The sequence below is a fragment of the Silene latifolia genome, chromosome 2 (genome assembly GCF_048544455.1).
Source record: "Silene latifolia isolate original U9 population chromosome 2, ASM4854445v1, whole genome shotgun sequence".
Classification (NCBI taxonomy): Eukaryota; Viridiplantae; Streptophyta; class Magnoliopsida; order Caryophyllales; family Caryophyllaceae; genus Silene; species Silene latifolia.
The window spans coordinates 33,614,490-33,624,470 of record NC_133527.1 but is presented as its reverse complement, the minus strand read 5'-3'; the positions used below and the strand labels follow the sequence as shown (position 1 = coordinate 33,624,470).

The window sequence follows — 9,981 nt, the reverse complement described above, 5'->3', positions numbered from 1 at the left end:
AACACTTTCTTTACAGCTGTCAAAAAAAAAAAAATTAATTATGATTGAAGTGGAATTACCCCTTGACTTAGTGAAATTACCCGTAGTGTAAGACTGTCTTATCGTCTTAAAGCGTGAGACGATCCTTTTATATGTAAAGATAATGAATGTTTAACTTAAATAATATCTCGTAGTGTAAGACGGGGTCCTTTTATATGTAAAAAGATGAATGTTTAACTTATAGAAGTGTTACATTGTAAGACTATCTTATATGTAAATAAATGAGTGTTTAACTTTTAGAAGTCTTACATTGTGAGACCGTCTTACAGTGTGAGATCGTCTTATAATCTGTGCTATAATTTGTGATACCGTCTTATATATAAGTAATATAGTTAACAAAAAACAAAGTGAAAAAATAGAATAAAAGTAAGTAGGCCAAACATATCATTTTTTTAAGAAACTACTTGTACAAATGTTAGGCCAAACAACTTAAACCTTTTCAAGAAGTAGTTTGTTAAAAAACTCATTCTCAGAAGTAAAAACTTTTTCACATAAACTTGGCCAAACAGCACCTAAAAGTGATATTGTTCATTTGGTAATTAAAGATCAAAAAGGAAGTTGTAGAGATTAGATTTTGATAGAGATGAGAATTCAACATAATTAATGAATTCATTCACCGGATTTTTAGGAATATGGGTGAGATAATTTAGGAATTTATTAACAAATTGGAGAAAGAGTAATAAAAGATACGGAATTTTTTTTTTGGTGTAGCAGTTTTTTCCATTATAAGGGATTTTTTTTTGGTGCAGCATTTGCTACACCTCAGCATAGTGTGAGTCCGCCCCTGGATAGATAGATAGATAGATAGATAGATAGATAGATAGATAGATAGATAGATAGATAGATAGATAGATAGATAGATAGATAGATAGATAGATAGATAGATAGATAGATAGATAGATAGATAGATAGATAGATAGATAGATAGATAGATAGATAGATAGATAGATAGATAGATAGATAGATAGATAGATAGATAGATAGATAGATAGATAGATAGATAGATAGATAGATAGATAGATAGATAGATAGATAGATAGATAGATAGATAGATAGATAGATAGATAGATAGATAGATAGATAGATAGATAGATAGATAGATAGATAGATAGATAGATAGATAGATAGATAGATAGATAGATAGATAGATAGATAGATAGATAGATAGATAGATAGATAGATAGATAGATAGATAGATAGATAGATAGATAGATAGATAGATAGATAGATAGATAGATAGATAGATAGATAGATAGATAGATAGATAGATAGATAGATAGATAGATAGATAGATAGATAGATAGATAGATAGATAGATAGATAGATAGATAGATAGATAGATAGATAGATAGATAGATAGATAGATAGATAGATAGATAGATAGATAGATAGATAGATAGATAGATAGATAGATAGATAGATAGATAGATAGAAACTATAAAACCTCCAAAAGCTAGTTGAACCACTCATATTAAACGTATTTAAATGCCACAATTATTCATAATTTTAAATGAGACTTGGATGGTGACATTAAGGGTAAAATTTCACTATAATAACATACGTATGACACAAAATAACCTACTAATGTCATTCAATGTTCAATGTAGAAATGATTAGGATTTACATTTCATGTCAATTTTTTAGTCATAAAATTATGTTACAAATCTACTAACTCTTAATGTAACATTAATAGTCAATAGTTAAGAGATTAGTTTAAGTATTTCTTTCCTGACTTTTTTTTTTTTTTTTTTTGACAGCAACAAATAGCATAGCTTACACAAGAGCTCCTTGAGCAAGATTATGGGCTATCCTATTCACTCCCCTAGGACAGAAACTAAGAGAGCAACAATGAAAATGAGACGCAATAGACTTAATATCTTGGATAATGCAGTTGATAGATGCAATTGGCTTCTCCGCACCCGCAGCCTGCAAAACCAAGTTAAGACAATCTGTAACAAGTCTAACATGAAGGTACCCTTCGTTCAAGGCCCATTTGAGCGCCATGAAAGCTGCATGTCCTTCGGCATGCAGGGCAGAAGAGGCAAACGAGCGAGCGTGAGCAGTATTCCTTAAGGTCCCATTATCATCCAATAAGCACCACCCCATGCCAAAGACTTCTATCAACCCTCCAAGCAGCATCACACTTGACAGTACAAACATTTCCGCATCCAGGTCCACCAACGATCCAAAATGGGAAGGAGTTTCTAATCCTCTTAGCTAAGTTAAAACCAGGGAAGGAGTCCAGCAAATGCGCTCGAAGAAGGCTAGCATCCTTATTGCACACAACCTCCTTCATACACTGAATGTCGCCAAGAATAGAATGTAAAGCACTCATAGGCCAAGGGCGACGATTCTTGAAGATCTTCTCGTTCCTGCAACACCAAATTCTCCAGAGGGTAGCGATTAGGGGGAAAAGGAGGGAGTTAGGATCTGGGCCAATTAGGAAATAAGTAATCCAGTTAATGACCCAAACCCTAACATCTATGTCCACCCCACCCGTGATTCTAAGTCCTAAAGGACAGCCAAACCATAGAGCCTTTGCAAAGCTACAATCTCTGAACAGATGAGAAATAGATTCCACACAAGGACTTGAGCCATCACAAAGAGTACAGAAGGAGCGCCAATTCATTTTTCGTTTGAGGAATTCAGAGCCCACTGGTAGGGCATTAGCCATAAATTTCCATAAAAACACCTTAAGTTTGTTAGAGATAGGCAACTTCCAGAGCTTAGATCTGCAAAAGGCCACAATTGTTGCAGACATTCTAGAAAGATCAGCAGTCGAGGTACGTCCATCAGTTAAGGCCATAGCAGCAGCATAGTATCCCGACTTGACAGTGAAAGCCCCATGTTTAGAGAATTTCCAATAGAAGGAGTCATTCGAGGGGTGACACGGGATATAAGTTGCGAGGATTTTCTTTGTAACTTCCTCACCCGGATCGAAACCAAGAGAAGAGAGATCCCATCTCCTATGACTATCATGAAGGTCACCAACCAGTAACGCGGAATCAATAGGAGCATCAATAAAATCCCCACAAAGATCATGAAGACTATAACCCTCTATCCATTTGCTCTTCCAAGCGTTAAGACGAGAAGAAGATCCTATAGTCCAAGCAATATTATTAAAAATAAGATCGGATCCCCATACAAGACTTTTGAGGGCCCAAGACGACGCTTGGGGAGCCTTCCAACGGTTCTGGAGTAAAATATCATCTTGAACACCAAGCTTGGGACCAATAACTTTACTAATAAGGCTTCCTGGAACACGTAAGATTCTCCAAGCAGATTTGGCGAGAAGAGCTTGATTAAAGCAACCAATATTTCGAAGTCCAAGACCTCCTTCACCCACAGGCCTACTAAGGAAGTCTTTACTACACCAATGAACAGACTTATTATTTCTAGTTCCACTCCACCAAAAATGCACCATCAAGGACTAAAGTTTTGATGTTACACTTACCGGTATACGAAATACCGATAGAGAGAAAAGAGATAGTGAAGATAGAACAGAACAAATAAGAGTCAATTTGCCAGCCGAAGAGAGAAGAATGTTATTCCAGGAGGATAGCCTTCGCTTAGTCTTGTCAACAAGGAATTTAAATAAGTCCCTTTTAGAAGACCCAATACTCGTAGGAAGGCCAAGATAGTTGCCAAGGTCATGCTTAGGAGAAAATTTAAACTCAATCAAGCACTTCTTGACCGTCATAAGTGAGCAATTTTGACTGAAAAGAATAGAGGACTTATCTTTATTAAGGCATTGCCCAGAGGCAGCACAATATTCATCGATAATGTTCATAAGGAAATCCAAATTCCCAACGTCACCACGGATAAAGAAGAGTGAATCGTCTGCAAACAATAAACGGGAAATTTCCGGCCCGTTCTTGCAAATATTGATACCCTTAATAAGATTGCTATCCTGGGCATAGAGAATCATTTGAGATAGGACCTCCGTGCAAAGCGCGAAAATATACGGGGATAGAGGATCACCTTGTCTAATCCCACAGCCGGGTTCAACTCTTTCCATAGGAGCACCATTTATCAGAATTTCGTACGAAACAGATTCAATAGTATTCATAATAAGCTGAACCATAGAGCCCGGCAAATTTAAGTAAGAGAGCACCCCTCTTATGAAATTCCAATTTAATCTATCATAGGCTTTACTCATATCAGCTTTCAAAGCCATCATACCCATCTTACCATAACTCTTATGATTTATGACGTGAAGAATTTCTTGGGCAACGACAATATTATCTGCAATACTTCTATTAGGGACAAAAGCGCTTTGAAAGGGACTAACAAGATTATCCATAACCCCTTTTAATCTATTAGCAATACACTTTGTGACAACTTTCATAATAACATTGCAGAGGCTAATCGGCCGAAAATCCCCAACTCTCTCCGGGCAATCATTTTTCGGAATAAGAACAATAAAGGTTTTATTGAAATCCTTAAGCACCGTACCAGAATTAAGTATATTGAGAGCTCCTTTAATAACATCATTCTTAACAATGGCCCAGTACTTTTGGTAAAAAGCTGCCGGGATACCGTCAGGACCCGGAGATTTTAGAGGTCCCAATTGGAACACAGCCTCACGGACGTCATTTTTCGAAAATACACGACCCAATTTAGCTCTCTCCTCCATACTCACTTTGTGCTTAAGATTATCAAATAAGTAACCAAACTTATTTAAGTAATCTTCAAAACACACAGGTTCAGAATCAGAATTAAAGATAGTGGAGAAATGTTTATGAAACAAACCACCAATCTCCTTCATATCAAAAGTCCATTCATTAGACTCCTTCTTAATACCTAAGATAAGATTAGCACCAGATCGTCCTTTAACCCAATTGAAAAAGTACTTCGTGCACGTGTCACCCTCACAATTCCATTTCAATTTGGTACGTTGACGCCAATAAGTACCAGCAGCAAGGGAGAATTCCATAAGGTTTTTGTGGCATGATTCGTAGTTAACAGAATCACCACCGTTCTCAATGTCCAAAAGATAGGACTCAAGATCCTGATCAAATTCACTCCACTTTAGTCCCCATTCGTCCTTTTTGTTATAGGCCCAAACTTTGAAAGCATTATTAATACGACGGAGTTTTTCCAAAAGAACATGAGAAGCATCACCCATAGCTTTTCTTTCCCAGCTTTCTTTAACCAGACCACTGCATTCGGCATGATCAAAACACCAAGTCTCTAACCTATACACTTTCTTCTTGGTATTCAGAACCATATTTGTATCAAGGATTACAGGCGCGTGATCCGATATTTGAATAGGTAAGTGTTTGATAAAGGTATTTGGGAAAAGCAAAAGCCAATCATTGGAAGCAAACCCCTTATCAAGTCTTTCGTATATTCGATGTGGACCATCCCTATTATTGCACCAAGTGAATCTAGGTCCCTTAAAGGGAATATCCATCAGACAATGAAGATTCTTCCAATAAGAGAATAAGTTTGCTCCTCTAATCAATTTATCACTGCCACCTAACTTATCATAAGAGAACTCAACTTGGTTGAAATCACCTATAAGCAAGAAGGGTTTGTCAAGGGAATTAAGATGATGAGTAAAATTTTCCCAAACAGGACCCCTCTTAGAATGATCGGGTTCACCATAAACACAGCACAAATACCACATGCTACCCTTACATTGATTCACCAAGAGGATAATAAGATTACAACTGGTAAAGACACATTCTAATTTACAGCTACTTCTCCACCACCCGAGCCCCCCTTTAAGCCATCAGCATCACACCCAGCAGACTGAAGGAAACCCATAGGTCGCAAAAGAACATCAACTGAAAGAACATCACACTTAGTTTCAGAAAGGAAGACGAAATCTAAATTGTTATGAAAAGACCTACATATAGCTCTAATTTTAGGAATAACAGGGGCTAACGGGTTCTTAAGACCCCTGCAATTCCAAGCCAAACCTTTCATAGGGATCAATAAGGTTGAGACCACCGCATCCGGGCCACCCAACAACAATGTCACACCCCCGACTTCACCCTACCAAGCACATCTCATACGAAAACCTCAACACCCGCAAACACCCATAAACAGACTCTAACAGAAACATCATCTTCGAACCATCCAACCAACCGCAGCACCCAAAACAAGACCATTTGGGCACACAAGAACCACTACACCAAGACAAATCATTCCGAAAGAAAAGGAGAAAGGACCCGACAACCACCATGACAACCAGCGAAGAAACCAAAACCCATCGGCAACCTCACACACCAAACCGGCCAAACAACCAAGTTTCGAAGGCTCGAAACTCAAAAGACACAGAAACAACAAGGACACACTTGCAAGCATCAGGAGAAGGAGCGGGAGATGAAGACCCACCAACAAGGCAACAAGGTGTACCAAGACACCACAGGGGACACCCGAATCACCGAGGGACACCTCCCGGGACCACCGCCAAAACAAACAAACCATACAGACGTCCGACACTGATCAACACAAGGGAAAAAGAAGAGGGAACGAAAGGTGGGGGAAATGGGGGGATCACCTTATCATAACCAAAAGACAGCCGCTTAGGAGAGCAGCAGAACCAACAACAGATAAAACCTCATCAACAGGACAGACAAACCAGGAGTGGGGGAAATGGGGGGATCACCCCTGGAATGAGAACGAAAAGCGGCGGTGACAGGACAAGGTACCGGAGGGAACGGGCAAAACACTCTTAATTAAAACCAGGACCGTGGCAAAACCACCTTTGAAGATGATTACCAAACGGAATGTCTCACTTTTTTAAAACACCAAACCTTCACAATCAAATACAGAGAACCTTTCACTTATAAAAAAAACGCAAATTATACTCTTATTTTCCACCACCACAACTAACATGTCCCCTGTAAAGATACACCTACAAAAATACAGTCCAGTCCTTACTTAAACAGGTCATCATCGAAAGCAAATCCCAACTCCATTATGAAGCAAGCAAAGGGGCCGACAAACCCGCAACAGACCGACCAAAAGCAAAACAGCCGCCATAAGCGGAGCAACAAACATGACCGTCGGAGGAACCCAAAGACGATGAAAAAGCTTCTTAAAAAGCAAGAAAATCAGGCGGTCACTAGACGGAACCAAAGACAAACAATAAGACCAACGGAACGATCCAACCAAAGGTCCACAAGGAACGGGTCAGAAAGAACAACTCGTAAGAGACGGATCAAAACTTCCAAACGGAAAGAATGATGGCCAGAGAACCGGTAAAAAGCAAAAGAAAGCAAAAGGCAAGCCGTCATCGGAGAAAGGCCAGGACGGACCCGTCCCCGGCGACGAAACAAACGAAAGAAGGAGATGCGGGTAAACAAAAGGGAACAAAGGGGTTATAGGGGTATGAGATGTGACGAATCGCCGGAGATAGGTTAAGGGACCAACCTATCTCCGGCGATTAGGTAGGGGAATCAGAAGGAGGGCAAGTGTGGATGGTGGAGGCGGCGGAGCAGCGAGAAATGGGTTAGGGTTGTTGATTTGGGGGTTTTAATTATTTTTTCGCTCTCTCTCTCTTAGCTCGTCTAGCTATGGTTTCTCTTTCCTGACTTGATAACATATACTCCGTATAAAGTATTAAAAGTAAATGTTGTTACAAAATTCTCAAGTGTGTTTGACAACATACTATAAAACCTGCCCCAAAATCACATTATTGACATCATAACACCGAACAAAAAACATCAAACGTTCTTCGTTTAATTTCTTACATTCTTTTATTTTTAGCACTTTATAAAGATGGAAAACATGGCATCAAAGTCAGTACTTACTATACTTGCATTCTTTCTCCTAGTTGGAAGCCTCCAAAGTGGGCTAGCCCAATGGTCTTATGCGCCCGTTGCTAGAGGCCCAATTCCTGGTGACAATGTGTATTCTGATCAGAAAGGCCTTTACGAGTGTTTTTTGACATTTTATGGTATTGCACCTTCATGTATAACTGAGATTATCAACACTGTTGCTACTGGCCGTATCGAACTTGGCCCAGCTTGCTGCAACTTGCTTGACCAAGTAAAGGACGAATGCTGGAAGGTCTTTTTCCCTACTAGTCCAGACCTCCCTCCTACCATCAAAAAGCAATGTGACGAATATAAACTTTAAGCTGGAGTATTTTAATATGAACATTGACACGTTTATTTTAAATTAGTCATTGGTAGTAATGAGACTTGGTGATGTTCATTGTATTAACTCTAATCTTTAAAATAACTAGAAGTTTTTTTATGATCTCAATATTTGACAAATAGAAGTAATAAATTGATAAAAATGTTCAATTCGTTTCAAGAAGTTATTTTATGGTACACCATTTTCTTTATAATAAATAAACAGTGTAACTTTTTTCATTTATGTTTGTGGAATGATATTCATAAACCATAATAATGAAAATTTGATACGTTGAATGTCACTTTCTATCACTATATGTGAGTCATAATTCATTCAACTTTTGCCGAATTTGACCTGATCAAATTTTTATATAGTATAATCTATAGACAATGTCAGAAGTGTCCGCCTATCAAATAGAATGTATCCACGTAAAAAAGTAATCTAATAGTGCCGAGTTTTGAATTTTAATAAAGTAGGTCTCAAGTTTGAGATTAGTTGAAATTTGAACTCGCACAATGTACCATTTAACTCAAGTTCCGTTTAGGGATGGCAATGGATTGGGTTTGGATCGGGTCCACCCAAACCCGGACCCGTAATATCTACCTTGGACCCATACTCAACCCAGACCTAATAGGGTCCAAAATTATCAGACCCATACCCCGACCCTATGGGTAAGGGTCGGGTCTGAGTCTACCCACGGGTCTAATCTATAACAAATTTTCCTGCAATTTCATAGAACATAATGATTAAAAAACAAAATATTCATACTACTATTACCGAAGGGGCAATTTACAACACAAAGTGACTAAAAAATACAAACTACTAAGTGCAATTTACATCACAAAGTGACTAAAAAGGACAAAAAGAAGATTTAAATTGATTTTTTCTTTAAATTAATTCAAAAGAATTAAGTATGGAACACTAATACCCCAAATATTACCTAAAAATGGTACTCGGATGACCGTTTGATTATCGATTTGATAAGAAATATGATCGATTAACGATATGATAAGAGTTACGGAGGGTGTGAGTTCGAGGAATGACAGTTGTTGAAAAGGATACTGGAGAGGGGAGTATATGATGGTCCAGGTTGACCGTCTTTGGTGGGGTGGTGATCGTCGGTTTGCCGCCTGTAGTGGAGGGGTCGTCTTTCTAGAAGGGTGTTGTTGATTTGTGCACCCGCTTTATTTTGAAACCCTCTTATTTCCTTAAATCCCTCCCTACCAAATTAGTAATGAGAAAAATTGGGTAAAACGTAAAAGTTAAACTTGTGATTATTTGTGAATGGAAGAAACGACGGTGTGCTTGTTGGGTTAAAGGATTTTTTTTCTTTTTAAAAATATATATTATACGGGTCTAAGGGTCAGGTCCGGGTTTATAGAACCCGGACCCGACCCTTAGACCCTCATCCCTAGTTCTGTCTCATGCCCTTGACTCCTTAAGGCCCTATTCTTTCTACGGTTTTTAGAAATTAACCTGATCAATCGAATAAGTGAGTTGAATCGAATCGAATAGAGTGAAATCAACTAAAGCTGATTGGAGTTGAACTGAACCAAAATAATAATAATAATAATAATAATAATAATAATAATAATAATAATAATAATAATAATAATAATAATAATAATAATAATAATAATAGGATTATTTAACAAGAATACTCCAACCTATTCGGGTGCTTCTCAAATTACTCTGAACTTTGGTTTAACTAGCAATATAACCAACTATAACACCCCTCCACTTTTAATAGAATTGCCTCCTTTCTAACCTAGAGTAGCAGGTAAACCGAACACGGGACCCACAACTTCATCATCTTCCACCCAATCTTTACTCCATTATTGAACCTCC

The 9,981-nt window shown here is 38.1% G+C and overlaps 1 protein-coding gene across 1 annotated transcript; it reads left to right on the top strand.

The window, feature by feature from the left end:
• The first annotated feature begins 7,773 nt into the window (after positions 1-7,773).
• LOC141638874 (uncharacterized) lies at positions 7,774-8,133 on the top strand. Its single transcript, XM_074448063.1, has one exon. The coding sequence runs from the start codon at positions 7,774-7,776 to the stop codon at positions 8,131-8,133; it is 360 nt and encodes a 119-aa protein (XP_074304164.1).
• The last annotated feature ends 1,848 nt before the right edge of the window (positions 8,134-9,981 follow it).

What these genes read in the sequence shown, in the direction of transcription:
- LOC141638874 (XM_074448063.1), top strand. Translation starts at nt 7,774, where the DNA reads ATGGAAAACATGGCATCAAAGTCAGTACTTACTATACTTGCATTCTTT.